General features: G+C 40.3%; 1 protein-coding gene across 3 annotated transcripts in view; it reads right to left on the reverse strand.

Annotated features, from left to right (window-relative positions):
* PRKCE (protein kinase C epsilon) overlaps nucleotides 1–26094 on the reverse strand; it is a 483682-nt gene that overhangs the window by 224210 nt on the left and 233378 nt on the right. For 2 of the 3 annotated variants that reach the window (XM_073553990.1, XM_073553991.1), the window contains one exon: nucleotides 2887–3046. In XM_073553990.1, the coding sequence (XP_073410091.1) occupies nucleotides 2887–3046 (160 nt within the window). Of the gene's footprint in view, nucleotides 1–2886; nucleotides 3047–7212; nucleotides 7306–26094 lie in introns of all 3 variants that reach the window. The other variant, XM_073553989.1, reaches the window with a different exon arrangement.

The following is a 26094-nucleotide window of genomic DNA, read 5'->3' on the forward strand; positions in this document are numbered from 1 at the left end:
AGACATTTCAAATACAGTTTAGAGAAGACACTGTCACTGATGGTAATGGTAATGCCGCCAGAGGACACAGAAGTGATTCCAGCTAATTGGTAAAAAATATAATCTTTATTGAAATAATACAAACATAAAACCATAAAAAAACAGGGTGGGGAAAGAATCTCCAAAAGGGAGAGGCACACAACAGAGACTGGGTATGTAGAAGGTCACTGATGAAACGTTGGTCACGTGTAAACTGATATAAGGTGAAACTATATATATATATATGTATATATAAATCAAGATAAAAGGGCAGCACTACCAAAATAATATAGTAGGTGCAAAACCTATTCAGCAGTGTCCAAACAGCCAAATTAACAAAAGGAAAAAAAAATAGGCAGCACTCAAATTAAATGTGAAAACAGTGGATACTTTACTGATACTCAGGTGGCAACGTTGCCACCTGAGGATCAGTAAAGTAACCACTGTTTTCACATTTAATTTGAGTGCTGCCTATTTTTTTTTCCTTTTTTTTTTTCCCTTTTTTTCCTTATATATATATATATATATATATACACACACACACACACACAGTATATATTTTGTTTTACAAAAACTAGATTCTATATACAAACCACACTAATATTGATGCTGAGCTGTTACATTTTTGAACATAAAGTGCATAGTGCCCCAAAGAGCAGCAGACTGAATAAATAACAATGGGTCACTAAAGGACAAAAAAAGGCTGCTGAGAATAGAAAATACAGCATATGATTCCTGGCGGCAATAAGAATAGAACGCAATTCCCTGTTACCGCTTTTACGCCGAAAACAGATTTCATTGACATATTAACCAAATTTTGTCTACTGCTGGCTACAGCATGAGTTAACTGAGAATCAGTCAGTGAGCTGGTTGTGAGTTTGTAACTCTTCATTACAGAGTACAAGAAATAAAGTTGCATTCTGTAGTGCTATAGCATGTAAGCATAAGATTTCTAGAGCAGTTAAAGGTTTTGTCTAATCTTCTATCTTCAGGAGGACACCGATCCTCAGCGTGTTTGCAGCCATGCACACACACAGCGGCTGCACGTTCTCCTCCCTGTCTATGTTCGTTTGATGTCACTTGCTGCATTTATATTAGAAGAATGGAGACAGGGAGGAGAACGCGCGGCCGCTGTGTGCGTGCATAGCTGCAAACACGCTGGTGGCGCTCAGACAGTGCTTAGACTGGGAAACAAGTACTATCAATCAGAAGCGGGGGAAGGGCTCCAATATGGAAGGTCAGGCCCCTTCATTTGATTATGAATTAATCATTCTTTTCACGGGCACAGTACCAGGAACAGGTACAGTACTAGGAATATGTACAGTACCAGGAACATGTACAGTACTAGGAACAGGTACAGTACCAGGAACAGGTACAGTACCAGGAACAGGTACAGTACTAGGAACATGTACAGTACTAGGAACAGGTACAGTACCAGGAACAGGTACAGTACTAGGAACATGTACAGTACTAGGAACAGGTACAGTACTAGGAACATGTACAGTACCAGGAACAGGTACAGTACTAGGAACAGGTACAGTACCAGGAACAGGTACAGTACTAGGAACAGGTACAGTACCAGGAACAGGTACAGTACTAGGAACATGTACAGTACTAGGAACATGTACAGTACTAGGTACAGTGCTAGGAACATGTACAGTACTAGGAACATGTACAGTACTAGGAACAGGTACAGTACTAGGAACATGTACAGTACTAGGAACATGTACAGTACCAGGAACATGTACAGTACCAGGAACAGGTACAGTACTAGGAACATGTACAGTACTAGGAACAGGTACAGTACCAGGAACAGGTACAGTACTAGGAACAGGTACAGTACTAGGAACATGTACAGTACTAGGAACAGGTACAGTACCAGGAACATGTACAGTACCAGGAACATGTACAGTACTATGAACAGGTACATTACCGGGAACAGGTACAGTACAAGGAACACAACTGCAAAAATTATTTTTCACCCAATATACATGTGTTTAGGTAAAAATAAATAACTGGGGGTTAAAAGGGGTTGTCCTGGATAATTCTTTTATTAATCCATACTCACATTCCCTCGCTCCAGCGCTGCCTCTCAGTTGGAAAACCCCTTTATATGTTTGTAAAATATAAATATACAACTTACAAAATATAATTACAATACGTCCCACCAGTCACGGCAGCACCATGTCCGGCTCGGTTAGGATAAGTGGGACAGCTCCTACCTCTACAATTGGTACTATCAGAATGACTCCAGTTTGTCAGGGAATCAGAGGGGAACAAGCTGGGGAAACACAAGCCTGACCTGTTAAAACCAAAAAACCAAAACTATCCACAAGCTTATCATCGCAAAGCAGTTAAAGGGGTATTCCCATCTCCAAGATTGTATCCCAATATGTAGTAGGTGTAATAATAATAATAATAATAACAATATTAGCAAATGCCTTCAATTAGAAATGTAGTATAGTTCTTCTGATTTGCTGTCTCTTTCCTCATGTGCAGGACCTTAGGTATCCATGGTTACAACCACTAGCAACCAGCTAACTAACTGTCACTATATCAGTACACACAAGGAAAGAGACATCGCGAATCAGAAGAACTATACCACCTTTCTTATTGTAGATATCTGCTAATATTATTATTATTATTATTATACCTACTGAACAACATATGTCTGTGGTGACAACTGATTGTAAATGCAGGGCACTGATCACATCAGGGAGGCCTTAACTCTCCATCTCTGCCACTATCTGCATTTATCAAAATAGTGAAAATGGTGAGATCAGATGTACAACCTGCAAACATCAATCCTAATGTGTCACAGAGCATACGATGGTCACACACGGATAACCCCGGAAACCACCGTCTTACCATATAAAATCTCTGCAGTGTGAACAATACGTAGGTTGTCTAAGGTAGGTCGCCATAAACTTGTGCCCGTTTACTTGATGAACCCTGCGCCGTACGGCTCCCTGCCGCTTTCTGGGCCCCACTCGCTCTCTGAATACTCGCTCTTCATTTTCTTTGGGAGCTGAAAAGAAACAAAATATTTTATGTTTAGCCCAAATGTTATAAAGAGTAATAACACAGTGACATTCTAACACTCGTACCAAGTATCTATACTGTGAAGGTCAAAAACATCATCTATCTATCTATCATCTATCAATTACCTATTTATCCATCTATTATCTATCATCTATCTATTATCTATCTATCTATCTATCTATCATCTATCTATATATATCATCTATCTATATATATCATCTATCTAGCTATCATCTGTCTATCTATCTATCATCTATCTATCTATTATCTATCTATCATCTGTATATCTATCTATCTATCTATTATCTATCTATATATATATCATCTATCTATCATCTGTCTATCTATGTATCTATTATCTATCTATTATCTATCTATATATATATATATCATCTATCTATCTATCTATCTATCTATCTATCTATCATCTGTCTATTATCTATCTATGTATCTATAACCTATCTATCAACTGTCTATCTATCTATGTATCTATTATCTGTCTATGTATCTATTATCTATCTATCTATATATATATATATATATATATCATCTATCTATCTATCTATGTATCTATTATCTATCTATCATATGTCTGTCTATCTATCTCTCTATCTATCTGTCTGTCTGTCTGTCTATCTATCTATCTATCTATCTACTGTATCTCGCATCTGTCACTTATTTCTACTCATTAATACATCTCTCTATTAAGTTATTTATCTAATACAATCTATGTAAACTATCTACCCACTGAAATCTATCCATCTATGATCTATCTATCATCTTTCATATATCTTTATGTATCTACTTATTTTACCGCGTATAATATTCTTTCTATAAATCTCTCTCTATTTTCATCTCTCCATCTGACACTACACGGCTGATTAGCACGGCTGCAGAGCTCCCCTGTAAGAGACGCCGGCAGTGTAATCTGGCTGTGTCCTTACTGTACAAGGGCAGGCGGCTCCGGGGGACATGATGTCGCTTACTCTTCTATGTCTCTGGGTATATTGATCATTTATAACAATAATCAGTAGGACAGAAAAGCCGATGTGCATGAAGCAGATCCCAAGGTCAGCCTCTCGTTTATATGACGCCCGCACGTCCGGCCATGGCTTCCATCTGTCATCTACATAGAATATTTCTAAGAAGAAATATCTACAATCCAAATGAGAAGAGCTTTCCGTGTGGATCGGCCAATTCCGGCACAGTGTAAAGCCGGCAATTGTGTTATTCCTTCTCTTTCCTGCCTGACAATAAATCCTGCCGTTGAAGAACTTTGCTGACATTAAAAGTCAACTGAGAACATCAGTGACCGCGCTCGTAATATCAAGTCATAAAACCCTGACACGAGGAAGTCTGAGAAAGGAGCAAGTTCATCACATCATTACCGGCCCGAGAGAACGGATATCGTTACTTACTAAAAAGAAATCACAGGTCCAAAAACTTAATGAAGACATCAGTCTAAAGTGAAACGTACATGGATGGCCCTCCTCATATAAAAAGGGTCACAGAGAAGCGATTACATGACATGAGGACAAATAGTCAGGTCTTGCCATAAAGAGACGACATAGACTTTAAGGGTGCAGACAATTTTCACCTTAAAGGGAATCTGTCACCAGAAACTCCACCTAATCTGAGAGCAAAATAATATAGCGGCCAATACCCTGATTCCAGCGATGTGTCACTTACTGAGCTGCTGTAGTTTTTATCACTATAGGACTAGTAAACCTGCTGCCATATAGTCCTCTATATTCAATTGCTCTGTATAATCCCGCCACCATCGCTGATTGGTAGCTTTCTGCCTATGTACAGTGTACACAGAAATCTGTTACACGCAGCTCCGTATTCAGAGAACAGAGATTTTTATCAAAACTAGTTAGGGTCCCCCAAATCACGTTCTCAGACGGGGTAGCAAAAACTTAAAGATTCCCTTTAATACTCTCCTGTAGTCTCAGAATAGGCTGTCTTGTGTGTGTACATGAGAAATAGCACTATTTCTGGCCATTGTATGACTTGTCTCCTGCATTTTTCACTAGTTTTACCCTCTGAAGACTTCATTTTTAATTATCTGACATCTCTGAGCTAGTGAGTAGGGATTAGCTGTGATGTTTCCCACATATAGCACACACAGGCATAAGGGATTCCTGATCTTCTGTCTTTATTTCGGATGCGTTGGAAAAAGTAGCATCATGGAGGATATTAAACAATAGTACTGAGCCGTGTAGCTGTAAATCCAACTCTGGATAGAGATAACACACTCACTAAAAAGTAGTGGCATGTCTGTGCCTCTTTTTCTTTGCTTTTTATTCTACTCTGCCCTCCTCTTTTCAATAGGCAGCTTTGATCTGGTCCCTTAGTGAGCTGGCCACATTTTTGTTTTGAGCAAGATGGATAAAGTACTGAAAAATGTCTTGTTTATGCCCAGAGCTGTAATCATAACAAAGGGCCATTTACATTTAGTGGAAAGAAGGTGTCGCCACAAATAAAGAAAAGGATTCTTTTCTGTAAGGGCAGTGATAATTTACAACTTTGTGCAGGAAGAATTCATTAGAAAATTGCAAACCTGCTTGGATGACTTTCTTGGGTGTAATAATTTTTCAAGTTACAGTTCCTAGATTACCGGAGACCGGTTATTTATCTAGGGATTTATACAAAATGCCATACATGGAGCCAGGAAGGATTTTCTCTTTTTTCTTTCCTCGTCTCTCTATGATGAGCAACGAGTCTTGGTGCACTAGTCTCTATCAATATATAAGTAGACTAAGAGAATTTATTAAGGATTTATTAAGCCAGTTTTATTTCTTTTCGACCAATAATTTCAATTTTGCTGCTCGCCTGTTTTGTGCAAAAAAAAAAAAAATTGCATTTTTAAAGATTTTTTCTAAAAGTAGAAGCGGTCTTACGGAAGGGAGCAAAGTGTCTTACGGAAGGGCGCAAAGTGTCTTACGGCCCCAGTAATTGGAATAAATGATAGCACAGATCTATAACAGCTCATCACTGCTTTAGTTTTGACTTTATGGCGCACAGACAAAAAATCCAATATATGTATTAAGATGCTTATGCCTCTTAAAAATACCGTACCATATTGTACTTAGACGGGTGTAAAATTAACCCTTAAGTTTATGTGCGGAAAATACATAAGGTATAGCTTGCGATGGACATGTGCCACTGTGTTCCTTTAACTATATTCAATACATGCTAGCACATTATGGGGCTATTCCCAAAATTACAAATTATCCCTATCCATAGGGAATAAGCTGCAGAAAACTGCTGGAAATAACTGAGCGCGGGGATGAACTTTCCACGACAGTCCTATAGACAATGGATCCAGCATGCGCCCCTCCGCTCCATTACAGGCAGGGCTGCAGAGCCCAATTCTCGGGATCACTGGGGTTACCAGTGGTCAAACAACCAGCGATCAACATATTACCCTTTATCCTATGGAAAGGGAATAACTTGTGATTTTGGGAATAACTCCAAAAAAAACTGCAAAACAGACCCATAAGAACCCCGAAGAACAGCAATACAGCACTTGTGCAGGCCTTCATTTGCTGCATGCATGAGCACTTGAACATCCTCGGTGATATTTCCAAATTTCCTAAATCAGACCAGACAGGCAATATTGATACTTCCAGTCTTTTACAAATATGGAACCATTCCAAAAATTCTAAAAATGTGTTAAAAATTGTTAGAAATCAGGTACAAGGCAGCTAATGTCTGAGATATTGCCATTATCCAACGGAACACTAAGGGCATCTTTAGCTTCTATCAATTTAATGTTATATTAAAAAGTTGCCAATAGAGGGAGCCCAAGCATGAGAAAAAAATCCAAAGTACATAAAAAAATCATTCACTATTAATAATGTATCACAACACACTGAAAAAAATGGATGCACATATCCGCAGCTACTAAAAAAAGTTACTTAAAGAAGCCCTCCTCCTCCTCCTCCCATCAAAATTTGCATCCTCTTAATATATTGCAATCATCATGTTATACAGCACTGTGCACTTACAATTGCTCATTTTTCCTTTCTACCCTGATAATTCTTCTCTTTTCCATTAGGTCTATGACATCACATGATTAATAACTGACTAGCTGAATTCTTATAAACTCTATGTAGAAACAGGAGGTCAATTTTGCCTGGAACTTACTGCAAAAGTCAATGGCAGGGGGGAGGGGCGTAGCACCTGGGTCAGGAGTTGAAGAGAGGAATGATTTCTGCAGGGACAAGAGACTTCCTGTTTCTACATAGAGCAGAAAAAAAAGAGAAGAATTAGCTGGGTAGAAACGTAAAATGAGCAATTGTAAGTACACAGTGCTGTATAATATGATGATTCCAATATATTAAATAATAGGATAAATTATTTGATGTGAGTGAGTCTTTAATAAATAAATATTAAATTGTTTTTCCTTATGTTCATCACTCTTCCCAATAACGCAACATCCCTTCCTGCAATCGTTATTATTAGCGCTCTCTGTACTTTTCAGAAGACATGGATGCTAATTTAAATAATATATCTCGGTTAGCAATAAAGAGATTAGCAGATTATTACTTTAGGGAAATAAAAAAATAATACAAAAGATGATTTGTAGCATTACTATGAGCTGCAGTTGCTGTAATATTTAGCGGTTGGATCTAAGGGTCCTTAAAGAGGATCTGCCATCAGATTGTACAATACAAACTGCATACATTATTAAACAGATTCCTTGGACCTGATTGAGCTGGTGTAGTTACGGTACTTTGATATTCCATGTCACAATGGTAACCTTTTGGGAGTCTTTCATCCATTCTGGTCAGACATAATCAGATTTTTTTCATCTGGTTAACCCTATGTCCTTGTTCACATGATGTATTCCTGATGCAGTTTTTGCCTAGATTTTCAGAATATGCATTAAAATCGCTGAGCTTTTACCGCGTTTTGTTTCGGAATGCAACATGTGATAACAGCCTAAGAAACCTTTGCGGTATTTCTATTCACATAGGAACTTTTGACACCTTATAAAATATAATTTACTGCATTTTTCCGACTATGAGACGCACTATGAGAATGGGTGGGGCGTCTTATAGTCCGAATGTAGCTTACCGGGGGGGTTACGGCGGTGGTGGCGCTGGATCACAGGAGGCAGGGTCCCTTCCTCAGGAGGCCGCCGGTGGCAGAAGCTGCGGGCTCGGTGTCGGTAGTGAGCAGAGCTGCGTGCATTGATTCCCCGGTAGCTCATGGCTTCAGGAAAATGGCCGCCCGGACGAAATCTCAATCTGCTCATGCGCCACCGGAGGCAGCCATTTCCTTGAAGCCCACAGCCGCCAGGAAACCAATGCACTTAGCTTTGCCTCACCACCAACACCAGGCAAACAGCATCGCACCACTGGGGCACCCGCTTCTCCCACCCAGGCTCCACAGTGTCGCTCCATTTCTGCCGCCGCCGGCTTCCCGAGGAAGGGATCATGCCTCCTGTGACCTGGTTTCACAGGTAAGATGCCTTAAATTTGGACTATGAAACGGACCCCCATCTTTTTTTTTCATATTTTCCTCTCCAAAATTTAGGGTGCGTCTTATAGTCCAAAAAATAGGGGTACATAAAAATTGATAATTTGTAAAAAACAAGAAATGATGGAACTTGGCACCTGCAGCGCCACCACAGGCAAAATGGGACATTACACAGCTCTCATTGAAATCAGCGATTATGTAATACATGGAAATGCTGGATCCCCCCCCCCCCCATGAAATATACTGTTTGTAGCCACACTCCACTCCGGATAATAAATTTGGGAGACTGGATGATTTCCTTCCATAAATTATACATTTTTTGAAAAAAAAACAGAAATGTAGAAAGTTTTGCAAATTTATTAAAAAAGAAAAACTGAAATATCACATGGTCATAAATATTCAGACCCTTTCCTCAGAAACTCATATTTAAGTCACATGCTGTCCATTTCCTTGTGATCCTCCTTGAGATGGTTCTACTCCTTCATTGGAGTCCAGCTGGGTTTAATTAAACTGATAGGACTTGATTTGTAAAGGCGCACACCTGTCTATATAAGTACATGTCAGACCAAATGAGAATCATGAGGTCAAAGGAACTGGCCAAGGAGCTCAGAGACAGAATTGTGGCAAGGCACAGATCTGGCCAAGGTTACAAAAGAATTTCTGCAGTACTCAAGGTTCCTAAGAGCACAGTGGCCTCCATAATCCTTAGATGGAAAAAGTTTGGGTCCACCAGAAGTCTTCCTAGACCTGGCCGTCCAGCCAAACTAAGAAATCGTGGGAGAAGAGCCTTGGTGAGAGAGGTAAAGAAGAACCCGAAGATCACTGTGGCTGAGCTCCACAGATGCAGTAGGGAGATGGAAGAAAGTTCCACAAATTCAATTATCACTGCAGCCCTCCAACAGTCAGGCCTTTATAGCAGAGTGACCCGACAGAAGCCTCTCCTCAGTGCAAGACACACAGTTAGGTCCATATATATTTGGACAGAGACAACATTTTTCTAATTTTGGTTCTAGACATTACCACAATGAATTTTAAACAAAACAATTCAGATGCAGTTGAAGTTCAGACTTTCAGCTTTCATTTGAGGGTATCCACAAGAAAATTGGATGAAGGGTTTAGGAGTTTCAGCTAATCTTGACAAACGGCACGCGTCACTTCCGGGCCGGACCGCTACTTCCGGTTGTGCGGTCAGACGCGCTATGACCGGGCGGTATAAAAGAAGCAGGCGGTCATCAGTGGAATCATGCCCCCTGAAGGAGGACCGAAACGCGCATCGGGGCTGACACGCTCATCCTGGCTGTGACCCGTCTCCTGCTGCTGCTGCTACATAGCTCGGTAATTAACTCTTCATGTGATTTGGTACTTGTGACTATGTCTGTGGATCTTGGGAGGCCATGAGCAGTCAGCAGAGTGGGATCTTTATGGATGTAGCAAAGGGGACTGATTATGGTGTATACCCCAGTTGATTGTGCATCCATGTTTCTCTTATTAGGCTGTGTGCACACGATGCCGATTTGCAGCGGATCCGCAGCGGATTTTACCGCACAGAAACGTTGCATTTCTGCATTGTGATGTACTTATTTTCCACCATAATATGCAAATAAAATGAAAAAAAAACCAGACAATGTGATTTTCTGGATTTTTTTTTCTCAGTTTGTCTCCCATAGTTGAGGTCTACCTATGATGTAAATTACAGACGCCTCTCATCTTTTTAAGTGGTGGAACTTGCACTATTGCTGACTGACTAAATACTTTTTTTCCCCACTGTATATGGTAGATGTAAATGTGATATACCATGTATGTGAGTTTGACCTGCTGGTGTTATCACTCCTAATGTTGTAGCAATTTTTCGGATGGGTTTTTTCTGTTTTTTTTGCAGCTTAAGGATGGCTTGTTTCACCTGCATGGAGAGCTCCTTTGACCGCATGTTTCCTTCACAGCAAAACCTTCCAAATGCAAGCACCACACCTCAAATCATCTCCAGGCCTTTTATCTGCTTAATTGAGAATGACATAACGAAGGGATTGCCCACACCTGTCCATGAAATAGCCTTGGAGTCAATTGTCCAATTACTTTTGGTCCCTTTATTGGAACCTACTCCTAGAATCGACTGGAGTTTCTCCATTTGAGGGTTGAAGTAAAGCAGCGCGGGAACCAGGTTTTCCCCCCCCCCCTTTTGGGATCTCCTCTTTGAGTAATGGAAGCAGACGCTGTCTGTCTACACCCTCCTGCTGCAGGTTCATTATATGGGATTGAGCGTATTTAGTAGTTGTGGCGTTACACAACCTCTGAGGGTGAGTACCCTGAACAATTCAATTTTTACTTATTATATCTGATAAAGCCCTATGGGCGCGCTTTTGTGGTTTATTTTATCTTTAAAAACAGGGTGGCACATGTTAAGGAGCTGAAACTCCTAAACCCTTCATCCAATTTTAATGTGGATACCCTCAAATGAAAGCTGAAAGTCTGAACTTCAACTGCATCTGAATTGTTTTGTTTAAAATTCATTGTGGTAATGTCTAGAACCAAAATTAGAAAAATGTTGTCTCTGTCCAAATATATATGGACCTAACTGTATGAAAGCCTGCATAGTTTCCTAAAAAACACATGAAGGACTCCCAGACTATGAGAAATAAGATTCTCTGGTCTGATGAGATGAAGAAAGAACTTTTTGGTGACAATTCTAAGCAGTATGTGCGGAGAAAACCAACCAGGCACTGCTAATCACCTGCCCAATACAATCCCAACAGTGAAACATGGTGGTGGCAGCATCATGCTATGGGGGTGTTTTTCAGCTGCAGGGACAGGATGACTGGTTGCAATTGAAGGAAACATGAATGCGGCCAAGTACAGAGATATTTTGTATGGAAACCTCTTCCAGAGTGCTCTGGAACTCAGACTTGGCCGAAGGTTCACCTTCCAGCAAGACAATGACCCTAAGCACACAGCTAAAATAACAAAGGAGTGGCTTCAGAATAACTCTGTGACCATTCTTGACTGGCCCAGCCAGAGCCCTGACCTAAACCCTATTGAGCATCTCTGGAGAGCCCTGAAAATGGCTGTCCACCAACGTTCACCATCCAACCTGACGGAACTGGAGAGGATCTGCAAGGAAGAATGACAGAGGATCCCCAAATCCTGGTGTGAAAAACTTTATGCATCATTCTCAAGAAGACTCATGGCTGTACTAGCTCAAAAGGTGCTTCTACTCCATACTGAGCAAAGGGTTGGAATACTTATGATCATGTGATATTTCAGTTTTTCTTTTTTTAATAAATTTGCAAAAATTTCTACATTTCTGTTTTTTCCCGTCAAGATGGGGTGCAGAGTGTATATTAATGAGAAAAAAGTGACCTTTTTTGAATTTACCAAATGGCTGCAATGAAACAAAGAGTGAAAAATTTAGAGGGGTCTGAATACTTTCCGTACCCACTGTATATATATGCTTTGACTTATTTTTATCCATTTACAATATAGTACATACTAGTAGCCATATTTGTATCACAAGCTCCACACTAGGTTAAAGGGAATCTGTCAGTAGGATCAATCCTCCTCAGCCATATACAGTGGGGAAAAAAAGTATTTAGTCAGTCAGCAATAGTGCAAGTTCCACCACTTAAAAAGATGAGAGGCGTCTGTAATTTACATCATAGGTAGACCTCAACTATGGGAGACAAACTGAGAAAAAAAAATCCAGAAAATCACATTGTCTGTTTTTTTTTCATTTTATTTGCATATTATGGTGGAAAATAAGTATTTGGTCAGAAACAAAATTTCATCTCAATACTTTGTGATATATCCTTTGTTGGCAATGACAGAGGTCAAACGTTTTCTGTAAGTCTTCACAAGGTTGCCACACACTGTTGTTGGTATGTTGGCCCATTCCTCCATGCAGATCTCCTCTAGAGCAGTGATGTTTTTGGCTTTTCGCTTGGCAACACGGACTTTCAACTCCCTCCAAAGGTTTTCTATAGGGTTGAGATCTGGAGACTGGCTAGGCCACTCCAGGACCTTGAAATGCTTCTTACGAAGCCACTCCTTCGTTGCCCTGGCGGTGTGCTTTGGATCATTGTCATGTTGAAAGACCCAGCCACATTTCATCTTCAATGCCCTTGCTGATGGAAGGAGGTTTGCACTCAAAATCTCACGATACATGGCCCCATTCAATCTTTCATGTACCCGGATCAGTCGTCCTGGCCCCTTTGCAGAGAAACAGCCCCAAAGCATGATGTTTCCACCACCATGCTTTACAGTAGGTATGGTGTTTGATGGATGCAACTCAGTATTCTTTTTCCTCCAAACACGACAAGTTGTGTTTCTACCAAACAGTTCCAGTTTGGTTTCATCAGACCATAGGACATTCTCCCAAAACTCCTCTGGATCATCCAAATGCTCTCTAGCAAACTTCAGATGGGCCCGGACATGTACAGGCTTAAGCAGTGGGACACGTCTGGCACTGCAGGATCTGAGTCCATGGTGGCGTAGTGTGTTACTTATGGTAGGCCTTGTTACATTGGTCCCAGCTCTCTGCAGTTCATTCACTAGGTCCCCCCGCGTGGTTCTGGGATTTTTGCTCACCGTTCTTGTGATCATTCTGACCCCACGGGGTGGGATTTTGCGTGGAGCACCAGATCGAGGGAGATTATTAGTGGTCTTGCATGTCTTCCATTTTCTAATTATTGCTCCCACAGTTGATTTCTTCACTCCAAGCTGGTTGGCTATTGCAGATTCAGTCTTCCCAGCCTGGTGCAGGGCTACAATTTTGTTTCTGGTGTCCTTTGACAGCTCTTTGGTCTTCACCATAGTGGAGTTTGGAGTCAGACTGTTTGAGGGTGTGCACAGGTGTCTTTTTATACTGATAACAAGTTTAAACAGGTGCCATTACTACAGGTAATGAGTGGAGGAAAGAGGAGACTCTTAAAGAAGAAGTTACAGGTCTGTGAGAGCCAGAAATCTTGATTGCTTGTTTCTGACCAAATACTTATTTTCCACCATAATATGCAAATAAAATGAAAAAAAAAACAGACAATGTGATTTTCTGGATTTTTTTTTCTCAGTTTGTCTCCCATAGTTGAGGTCTACCTATGATGTAAATTACAGACGCCTCTCATCTTTTTAAGTGGTGGAACTTGCACTATTGCTGACTGACTAAATACTTTTTTTCCCCACTGTATATGGACATGCAGGTCATAAAAAGTTGAATGATTTCACAACACAAACTGGATTATTATTTAATAGATCTCTCAGAACTGATGACACTGATATATTTGCTTTGAAAATTCACATCAAAAAGGCGATATACTCCTCAAATAGGCATTTTTCTAGCATTAGTCTTGCTCCTTTTATTACCAGGCAAGAAAACTTTGATAATGGATTATACAGTCATTCTTAAATGCATTTAAAAGTACATCATCAGGTCTTAGAGATGTATTTAATATTGTATGCAGTTTGTATTGTGAAATCGGCTTTAAGAACTGGAAGCCCCATTAATTATAAGGAAGAATTTTAATTATGGTAATGTGTAAGATCTGCACAATGGTCTTCTGAAATAAAATTAACCATTCATTGCTTGCCAAAAAGTAGAAGAAGTAGAAAATAAGATGATCAGTAATTATATAGCTTAAGAATTTTTTATAAAGCATTTCCCCTGGTATATGGACTGGCACGATATTTATGGATTATTTGTGACTTACCCAACAGACTGGGAAAAATCTTTAAATTTATTCAATAAATGGGTTCAGAATTCTTTATAATGGTCAAATTTTCTGATACAAAGATCTAACAATAATAAATAATAATTCTATCATTTTAAAGAGGATAGATATTTCTGTTCTTATTTTATTGTTGCTGCGCCTCTAAACATTCCGCTTTCTGTTTTCTTTAAATCCGCCTCATGATTTAAGACATATTGGCCTTTTTATTTTATTTTATTAATTTAAGCAGTCCTTACAAGTGGCCGTGACTTACAGGATCCTCTGGGGCGTGTCTTTGGGCTGCTCTGCATCATTAATATCACTGACCTTACAGTCTTGGAGAGCTGACATTACATCAGTACAAATCCAGCTGAACACCACATGGATCAGCTGTAGTGATGAGCAAGCAGGCACGGGTATCGTGTTATCCGAGCATGCTCGGGTGTTATCCGAGTATCCTGGGAGTGCTCGAGTAGTATGTGTCAAGCACAGTGTGGGAAGACTAAGTGCAACACGAAGGGAAGGAAGCCCATATGCTAGGGAAAGGAGAAGTGGATACCCCTAGGCAGATCTAATAACACCCTGACTTCCCCACCGTCCCTATATTGGTTCCACACCAATCGCTGAGCAGGAACCTAAGCCCTAGAGCTAGGCCCTGACTTGGGAAGGGGGGATGAGCACTGGTCAGTCCCCACTGTACACTAAAAAGAAGGGAGACAAACAAGGGGGCAGCAGCTTATCTTGAGCAGACTCAGAGAAGTAACACCAAACATCCTCCAACAGCACCAGAGAGGAAGTTAGCCGACTGCTATAGCTCCAAGCCTTCACAAGGGAAAATGTGAATATCACCAGCGACTCCCTGAAGCAGGCCAAGAGTCTATAAACACCCAGGTCCAGGTGTCAATTAGAGCCAGAGGGAGGTTACCACTGGGTCCAAAAGTCAGAAGGATTAAGAAGGAATCTGCATTGCCAAATGCAGAGACCCTTTGCAGCCAGATACAGAGACTGTCTGTAGCATCTGACACACCTGTGACAGTGTGTTCTAGTCCCCGCGGTAGCATTTTTCGCACACGCAGCTGTTAGACACATGCATGGATTGCCAGGCATGCCTGGCCAACACTACATTCAGATGGGAGCTCCATTCTCAGGATCAGTGTGGGTCCCTGCGGCCAGACCCCCACCCATTAGAAAGTTTTCACCTATTTTACTAATAAGTGATAAAGTGTAATGATGGGAATAACCCTTTAATAGAAAACAATGCAAAAAGTTGGATGCCAGCAGCCATTTTAAGCTCTTACAGGATATCATCAGACTCCTTAGATTTGGCTTGGGATGCTGTGCTTTCCCGGACATCAGAGGATAGAAGGCTGAAATTCTCCATAGATATTAGATTCTTGATGGGACAAAATCCAATGTTCCTGGCAACCATTATAAGCAGAGCTCGGGAGAGTGTTTCGCATCACCAGCTCTTTTCAGCCAGGCTTTATCAGGGGCAACGGTGCCCCCCTCTTGTATTACCAGGTCATCTAGTATGGGTCTCAAAAATATGGTCCCAAAAGGGGACCTGGATTACTTGTATCAAAATCAAATGGTCTAAACCGGGCGAAAAACGTGAATTTGGGAACCCCTCTACATACAGTATAGTCAGAGGATGGAACACTTGTCTCTTGTTTGTGACCATCTCTAACATTTAAAGGTAAACTCAGAGTTTTTTTTTTTTTTTTTTTATAGGTACCGTAATTACTTATAGAAACCCCATTCTCATGTCTCGATTCTCCCCCTATGGAAACATCAGCCCTGCCAATATAAGACCCAAATTGAGGAGACAAAGCCAGACTGCAAAAGAACTCCACAAATATTTGATATAAAGTCTGAGGACTGATAAGGAGCTCGCATTCTTCCGCCACTGCCAGCATTTACTCAGCCGTAAATATTCTTGCAAGATTTATTCTCAGGAGCTTTTCACATTGCGTCACTGTGGTGTGATGTGGAGCACTTTGTGTCACACTGTTCGCGGCTATGAAGCGGCGAGGCGGGAGGTGCAGCCGATTAGCAACTGAGTTATTCTGGGGAACAGACGCTAATTGGAGTTGCTTTTATTTCAATGTCTTTAATCAAACAGGAATATAAAGGAATGGTGATTTACTCAAAATAATTCCATTTAAAGATGTAGCAGAGGTGAATTTGTCAGGAACAACAGAGCAGCAGCAACGTTTCGCACATGGCACATCTTGATACCAAGATGTATCGGTGGTTTTAAGCTGGACCGAGTGCACCATCTGCACTTATTGGTTGAGCGGCCACTGGAGTGTAATGTATTATACAGGAAACTTATCAAACAACAGAATTTCTGTCCGATTGGAAAGTGTATAAAAGACTGCAGGAATAGTCTGCACTACTACACGATGCGGTGATGTGGCTGCATTGTATTTGACAGTCACCACAACTTATTTTACAGTAATAATTTAAGAAAACAAAAACAAAAAACACAAATATCCTAAAATAAAAAAATAAAAAATAAACTGCAAATAATGCATAAAGGTAATAATAATGATAAGGGTATTTAGTAAGCATAATTTTGATCAAAAGAATGCACAAGCCACCCCGCCACGTCAAGGCAACCCCTGTGGGACAGTCCTGTATTTGAAACCTTTCCACTTGCCAAGTGACGTGAATGTGAACAAGGATCGAGGGACTGAACCACTAGTAAAAGCCTATGCTTTTATCTGAGACTGTTGCTAAATTGTGGGTGTGTGATAATTCTGCTCCTTCTCCTACTTTGGTTTTACCCCATCCTCCCTTCCCCGGTGTATACCTCTGTAGTTTGTGTGAGTATATTTGTATGATTGGTATTTTCCTTTATCCCTGTCTGTATTACCTTGTTAGTCTGGTTGGTTTATTACGGTACACTATTACTCCTCTCTTCCCTGGGTGGGGGAAGAGTACAGACTGAGAGTGGATTCAGGAGCTAAGGCAAGATACATGGCCCCGGCGTCTTCACCATCAGAAGTAATCCGGGAAACAGGGCGAACTAGGGCGCCCCTAGAGTTAGGGACAGGGAATGAGCCTCTTGTCCTAGGACACCCGACAATAGAGTCGTGACACCATCAGAATACATTCCTGGAAATCCCTATTTGAAGTAGTAAAAATAAAATTGCAATTTCCAAAAACATTCCCTCTGCAAAGACAATTAACACCAGAGCCCCCTTAGGACAGACATCACTTTGCACAGCGTGGATCGTAACTCTCAGAAGTCTTCATCTATCCCGAGCCCTACTTGCAGCCATTACAGTGAGAACATTACATTTAGTGCTGTTGCAGTGACGATACGAGTCTGGGAACTTAAATCATTATTTCATTTGCATGTTGGAAACAAATGGTGCGTGGTTCATATTGCTCCCCCTGGATTAGCCAAACTGCATCTGGCATAGCGTTCTCCAATCTGGGGGCCGTGCCAACATCATGAACAAGGGTTTGAACTTGTATCAGTCCAATAGAGAAATTTGCCTATAAATGGATTTTGTAACAATATACAAAAAGTAAATGTTCCTGGCAGGAACTATATTTATGTAACTAAACTCCTCATTTAAATGGATCTTAATGCCATGAGTGGTTGTTTGGAATGGTTATTAATATATTCCACACCAACCCTACGGAGAGACCCACAAAGAGAGAAAAAACAACCTGAAATGATATAACACCACGTAAAATTGGCCGACATGTCACGAGTTCATTCGTTATTTGGCAAAATTATTTTTCTGCGTCAAGTACAGCCAGAACATTAACATATTAAACGGGATTTCTATGAAAAGGTAGTAAAATGTAGTTAGACTCTTACATCATCAATGGTATTATCTCCAAATTGCATCCTGCACAAGTGTGTGCACAGAAGGAAGAAATAAAGGCATTTACTATACAGTACCCCACATGCAGGATCCCCATTAGTTAGCTAGAGGGGTTATAAAGAGTGTTTCTCACTCTCTGGAGGACCTGGAAAAAGCCATAACACAGATTTCAATATGCACTGCGTAATGCCTCATTTCTCCTCCGGGGGCGCTAAAAGAAAGTTTAACTCTTGGTAACAGGTTAACTCACAATTGAAGTGTACCTGCAATAAAAATTACAGACCTCTCCATTCTTTGTAGGTAGAAAACTTTCAAAATCAGCAGTGTATCAAATTCTTATTTTCCCCACTGTGTGTATATGTGTGTATATAGTATGAATATCAGTACAGGTGTCTGTGTATTTATGACTGTACAGTATGTATGTATGTGTGTATATATAGTATGAATATAAGTACATGTACCTGTGTGGGTATGAATATAAATATGCATGCATATGTGTGTGTATTTATGAATTTATGACTGTACAGTATGTATATATAGTATGAATATCGGTACATATGTCTGTGTATTTATGACTGTACAGTATGTATATATAGTATGAATATCGGTACATATGTCTGTGTATTTATGACTGTACAGTATGTATATATAGTATGAATATCGGTACATATGTCTGTGTATTTATGACTGTACAGTATGTATATATAGTATGAATATCGGTACATGTGTCTGTGTATTTATGACTGTACAGTATGTATGTATATGTGTATATATAATATGAATATATAATATGAATATTGAAAGGTATGAATGAGTATTGAAAGGTAACTTCACATCTCAGAGAGAGAGAGACGTGTTTGGGAGTATAAATTTATGACGACCTTTGACACTCTCAGTGCTGGAATGAATGTGTCGCATGGATTTATGTCTTTTTACATCAATTAAGGAATTTGCTTTCAAGACCTGGTGGGGGCATCACAACACATTAGGAGACCCCAATCAGTGGACTATAAAACATCCTTATCTATGTACTGGTCCAATATTTATGTTTCTCCCTCTCCCATACTGATAGTTCTGCTTCACGTCACTTGTCTCATCTATTGCATTTTTTCTGTGCTGTGTTGTGCATAAATATGTGACTCTTCAGATTTTGTATTAGTCAATGCCTGATGAAGAGACCTGAGTAGTCTGGAAAGCTTGCAATGTGTTACCACCTATTCAGTTAGCCATTAAAAGGTATCAACCACTGAGGACTCTCAATTGTGAATATTTTTCTAATATGAATATAGGTACATGTGTCTGTGTGGGTATGAATGCATGTAAGTCTATGTGCATCTTACTGTGATTGTTATGTTGCCAGAACCCTCGAGAACTCTAATCAATCTAAACTCTGTTTTACTCAATTGAACCATTTCCCTTCTGCCATTTATAGATCTAACACTCTGTTATTTCCACCCTGAATACAAACAGTATGTGATTTTTTTTTTTTCGTTCCTATACAACTAAAAGGTCATTATACTGTTCCCATGGCGACCGATCACAGTATGTAAAATTACACCTCCAATAAGATTTCTGAGAAAATGAAGTTACTGACTGGTAATGACTCTGCTTTAGTGAAAGAGCAAATTGAGTCAACCTCACAGATGGTGAGAATAGCACATAATGCCATGTAGGAACAAATAGAAGGATTCCAGCCTTCTCCATTATAACGTGTGGCGAACATCACCAATCTATACGGGATACAACCCTCCTGACATAGCGGCATCACGCGTGCGACAACGCCTACACATGGAGCACAGAGGAGCTATTTATTTAGCACAGATATAAGGCTGTACATATGGCATATGTTCGGGAAACCTCCTGGTGTTAGTGGTGCAGCATGGGGAACACCAGAGGGGTGGATGCCTGGGGCGCAAAATTCCGAGGGGTTCAAAATTTCAAAAAAAAAACCCCAGTGACATCTCTAATAAAGAAGAGATGTGAGCAAGCGCCACTTAGAACGGTACCGGTGTCAACATGACATGGGTACAGTCAGATCCCGCGGTAGAGCAGAGAGCCACAGGCTGCCCCACCACTCCCTACCAACTAGACTGCAGGATGCTGTAGTCCTTCAAGATAGCAGCGTCCCTGTGTGAAGGGTAGAAGAGAATTTGTTTGCTCATATTAGGTGGCTATAAACAGTATTTTATTATGTAGGGGGTTTCAAAAAGGTGGCATTATTACTATTGGAGGGGATACTCTTGGGACATTATCAAGGGTGAACTCAGGTGACATTATTACTTTCTAAAAGAAGCATTCAGGTGGCATTTGTTTGTTTTAAGGGGGCACTAAAAGGGCATTACTACTAAGTTAAGGGGAGCAATACCTGCCTTGTTTTCCCTGGGTGCTGGTAACCCATGCAGTGCCACCACCTTGTGAATATACTGAATGTGTCCATAAGGCTCCACTGACCTATTGGATGCCAAAAAGGGTGTGCTTAAATTTTTCTGGAGGATGGCACAAAGATGGCATCATTACTTTTAGAGGTGGAACTAGGGGGGTAATATTATTTTTTAAGGGGATAATAAGTTGACATTGATACATTTTAAAAGGGGCATTAATTGCTTTAAAGGGGCACTCAGGGGACATTATTTTTTTTTAAAGGGGGCATATAAGGGATATTAATACAGGGTTAAAGTTAGTTACAATACCGTCCACGTCCAGGGATATTAGCTACAGCGTTATGGGTTGCAAACTTCTTGATTATGCTGCTCATCGTGGACAAAGGAACATCAAGATCTCTGGAGATGGACTTGTAAGTTGTAACCTTTAGATTGTTGACATTTCTCAATAATTTTGGATCTCAAATCCTCAGACAGTTCTCTTCTCTTTCTGTTCTCCATGTTTAGTGAGGCACACAGACACAATGCAAAGATTGAGGCAACTTCTCCCCTTTTTATCTGGTATCAGGTGTGATTTTCATATTACCCACACCTGTTATTCGCCACAGGTGAGTTTGAACGAGCATCACATGCTTGAAAGAAAGTTGTTTACCCACAATTTTGGAAAGGTTCCAACAATTTTGTCTGGCCCATTTTGGGGGTTTTGTTTGAAATTATGCCCAATTTGCCTTTTTTTCCTCTTTTTTTGTGTTGTTCCAATACACACAAAAGGTATTAAACATGTGCAATTGCAATTATTTTCTGGGAGAAATACTTCAATTTATGGATCAATTTCAAGGGTGCCCACACTTTCGGCTATGCGGTATATGTCAGGAAATACTCAAATGTGATGGTAGCACAGTATGATGGCGACATTATTATGCTGAATGACTGAAATAAGACTCCAAAAAAAAAGAATATTTTGCAATGGGCAAGAGAAAAGTAAAACTCAGTATTGAGTTTTCAACCAAAAAGGACTCATCCTAAGGCTTCATTTAGACGTTCATGATTTTTCACTTAAAAAAAATGGTCAGAGTATCATCAGTGTTTGGGATCCAAGTTTCTAAAGTGTTTGGTCAGTGTCAGTTTTAACCATCAGTGATTCATTTATGAAGAATCCCATAAATATATACATTACAAATATTCTCCTATCCATCACAATGTTAATCCCGATCAGCACATGGATTGCTCACTCATGTCATCCATGTACGTTCTTGTGATTTTCATGGCTCCGTAGACTGGTATGGGTAACTTTGATCCGTGACTCCGATCAAACAGAAACATATCACAGGTTTTTTTGGGGGGACACGTGAACCACAAAAAAACCTGCAAAAAACAAGATCATGTGAACAGGCCCATTGTATATAATGGGCACGTGTTCTATCCATGAAAACCACGGATAGAACATGAATGTGAAAAATGGACATCAGAATGAGGCCTGATATTTATTATTAATTTACATTGATGCATGATATCTCATATGCTGCTAAATACAGATACAAAATGCAGAACACAAATTAGCATACCCAACATTGAGGCTAAATGTAGAACTAGGACTTTAATAACCCTAAGGAAATAAATTCTACCCTGGTAGAAAAAATATTTGCTGGTCCAAAATGACCTCAAATGAATACCGTAATCACTAAATACAGCCATGTTAGTAAAAACACAAATCAAAAGATTGTCCTGAAAGGGGTATTCCTATCTCCAAGATCCTATCCCAATATGTAGCAGGTGTAATAATAAAAATATTAGCAAATACTGTACCTCCAATTAGAAATGTAGTATAGTTATTCTGATTCGCTATGTCTCTTTCTTCATGTGCCGATATTGCAGGACCTTAGGTATCCATGTTTACAACCAATAATAACTAGCTAACTGTCACTATATCAGTGGTCGTAATCATGGATACCTAAGGTCCTGCAGTGCTTGCAAATGAAGAAAGAGACCTAACGAATCAGAAAAACTATAGTACATTTCTAATTGGAGGTATTTGCTAACATTATTATTATTACACCTACTACATATTGGGATAAGATCTTGGAGATGGGAATACCCCTTTAAGGACAATCTTTTGATTTGTCTGTTTACTAACAGGGCTGTATTTAGTGATTACGGTGTTCAGTTGAGGTCAATGTGGACCATCTCCAATAAAAAGCGCATGTGCCAACGTGTGGTAAGCATAAACAATAACTTCCAAATAAGATTCATAGAAGGGATGAAGGGACATTGGAGCTTCTGATTATGATATCTCTGAGCATTTCTCCATCATTTTTGGGCCATCTTTGTTAATGACGTTTTCCGGTTGTTGTTTTTCTTCTTCTTGAAAAATTTGTTGAGTTTGCTCAAGCTTAGAAAACTCTGTGTGCACACTCCCTAAAAGGGAGACCCAAGACGTGTTCGCACATCTGTAGAAGTGCCTGTGCTATAGAACTGATGCATCTGTATGTAGGAGAGTCCATGCTGGATGTGAAGTCTAGAACCTGACCTAACACGGCCGCCCAAGTGATGTCCAGAGATTGCTGAAGAGATGTAACCACAGCGAGAACCCTTCTTGTGACTACTATGAGGTCTCTGGACAGTGGAGTCCCATCCAGGTCGGTTTCATGACCACTTTAACGATACGATACAATACACTTTATTGATCCCAAGGGAAATTATGGTATCACAGCAGCGTTACACTAGCATTACAAACAAAACACTATGAACAGCATTACTACATTACAAACAGCATTACATAGAGTAATTACTAGACACAGATCTTGCACATGGCTAACTACAATACGTAACAATACAAGGTACACAAATCTCTATCATTTCCATTAGTGTGCCAGCCCTAGGTCATAGCCATCTTTCACCCTTAGTGAATTGTTATACATCCCCATAGCAGTAGGCACAAACGATTTTCTGAATTTCTCCTTCTTGCACCTTAGTAGGATTAGACGGCTGCTGAATGTGCTCTTCTGATTCCAGGACAGCCCGTATAGTGGGTGTGTATTATTGTTCATTATAGCCCTGCACTTCTTTTGAATCCTGTCTTCCACTACCTCCTCAAAACAGTCAGGATGGAGGCCAACAGCTGCGCTTGCCTTCTTGATAACTTTGTTGTGCTTAGTAGCGTCAGCTACTCGCACACTACTGCCCCAGCAAATGAGAGCAAAAAAGATGGCACTTGCTACAACGGACTTGTGGAACATTTCCAGCATTTTACTGCACACATTGAACGACCTGAGCTTCTATAGAAAGTACAGTCTACTCATTCCTTTCATGTGAACCTTCTCTATATGACACCTCCAATCAAGTTTGCTGTCAAGGTGAACCCCCAAATATTTGTAGCTCTCAACCATCTACACCTCCTGGCCAGCAATAGTGATCGGTTAGTAGTCATCCTTTTTCCTTCTATAACTCACCACCATCTTCTTGGTTTTCTTTACATTTAGTTCTAGACAGTTAGTCTGGCACCAATCCACAAAGTCAGAAACCACCCTTCTATATTCCTCCTCCCCCCGGTCCCCCACAATGCCCCCTACAATCACTGAGTCATCTGAGAATTTTTGGAGGTGACAGAGATCTGATTTATACTGAATATCAGCTGTATACAATGTGAAGAGGAAGGGCGACAACACTGTACCCTGAGGGGCTCCCACACTTAACGGGTGGTGGCAAACTGTACATGAAAAACGATCTTCAATTTCGTCAAATAAGCAAGTGGTCACTAGGACCTTATGTCACAGTGGTTAGGATTTTGTTGGGGCTTCATTTTTTTTAAAATCTGATACAAATCAACTTTCCCTATGTACAACAATAGGTATACGAAAATTGTATCATGCAAAAAAAATAAAATAAAGGAACCTTAAGAAGTTCCTAACTTTTTCCCTAGTATAAAATGTCGAGAAACGCAGCATCAATTACCTACACACAGGATCTTAAAGTGTGACGGCTATAATCCTCCAGAGGGACAGTGTCTGTAAATTCCATTCTTCTCGGAGATCTCGTTGGCTCGGTATTCTCTGGCTCGGTCTCTGTTACTCCTCTGACCTTAAACAACCCTTTGTCATTGGACTGATAGGAGCTGAGCACACTATACCGTAATCAATTTATATCAGTGCCGTCTCTCCAGCACAATGCTGAGCACTGAGAAATGGCTGCTTCAAGGTTAAACAAAGAACTATTTCTATGGAGGACTAAATAATTAATGAAAGTGGCAGAGACTACAGGTCTATTTTACACTGCACAATGTGCAGCCTTAAACAATCGCCGACCAACAACATGTTTGCAGTTTGGCGGTCTTTTCAGAGCCTGTTTACAAAGGCCAACCCCACTTCAGATATACACTGATGGATCTATAATAAATAATAGATCATTCAGTGCTCATAGGCTAACACTGTTCTCAGCAGCACAGGACTAAGTGCTGCAGAAATCATTTCACCCAATAGACAAGCATTTTGCTTGCTCATCGGCTAATCGGCAGCCTGTTCAGACTGCACAATTATCGTGAACGAGGAACGCTCATTCAAAATATTCACACAGTGTAAGTGTACTACTAGGGATCCCATACGCAAAAGATAACTATCAATGGGCCGGCCAGTCGTTCAGCCAACAGCTATCTCTCCTAACTCCTCCATACACAAGAGCGCAGACTCTGCCTAGTGCTCGTGTGCTTTTTATAAGAGTCACTGCCAGTATACTCTGGCGGTGGCTTAAAGGGAACCTGTCATCAGTTTTGGTCGATAAAAGTTATGGCCATCACCTTTCAGAGCTGATATACAGCATTCTATAATGCCGTATATCTGCCCCTAACCCGACCTGTAAGAGTAGAAGAATAACTTTTATTATACTAAATTGCGGGGCTGTCCAGTTCATCAATTGTTGGGTTGAACCGTCGGATCAGAATATGCTACGTATTGCGTTTTTTGATCAGGCTCATCGATTTTGTTATGACTGGTGAATTGGTATTAAAAAAAAAAAAATTGATGCCAACTAAGGCCGTTTATACATCAGTTACTATTGGTCTAAGCACCAAAAAATGATACTGATGGGCCAGAAATATGGAAACTTGGTACAAAAAAAAAATCAAACTGTGACGAAAATGTCACTGGAAATATGCAGTGCAGATGAAAGACGACGAGCCATAGGGAGGACCACCCAAGGGCTATGCTGTATATTCGAACCTATGGAGACAGGCTGTGAAAAGAGAAGATGACCACTTTCCCTGCTGACCACCGCTTTCAAGGTTTTGGCATTCATTGAAGACTTTGCCTGTCTTTCCATATAACGGTTATAGATTGCTTACATAAAACAGAAACGATATGACCTCAGCTGCTAAAACTTGACAAGAGTCTAAAAATGACCTCAGCGAACAACAGTCACTGTGTGATCTTTGCCAAGATTTGCAGACGATCCTTAATGTGAGCAAGATTCTTGTAAGCACTGTCTAAGCCACGGAAGTCCCTAATGACTTTCACAATATTGCAGGATATATCTTAGTTGACTGAAATTCAGTCTGCTGTAGCCATCAAAAGCCAATTTTCCAGTATCAAAATGGATTTGCATTCTCTCTGAAGACTGTCTCCAGGCAATCAGCTC

Source organism: Dendrobates tinctorius, unplaced genomic scaffold (genome assembly GCF_039654945.1).
Source record: "Dendrobates tinctorius isolate UK_male_01 unplaced genomic scaffold, ASM3965494v1 ptg000205l, whole genome shotgun sequence".
NCBI lineage: Eukaryota > Metazoa > Chordata > Amphibia > Anura > Dendrobatidae > Dendrobates > Dendrobates tinctorius.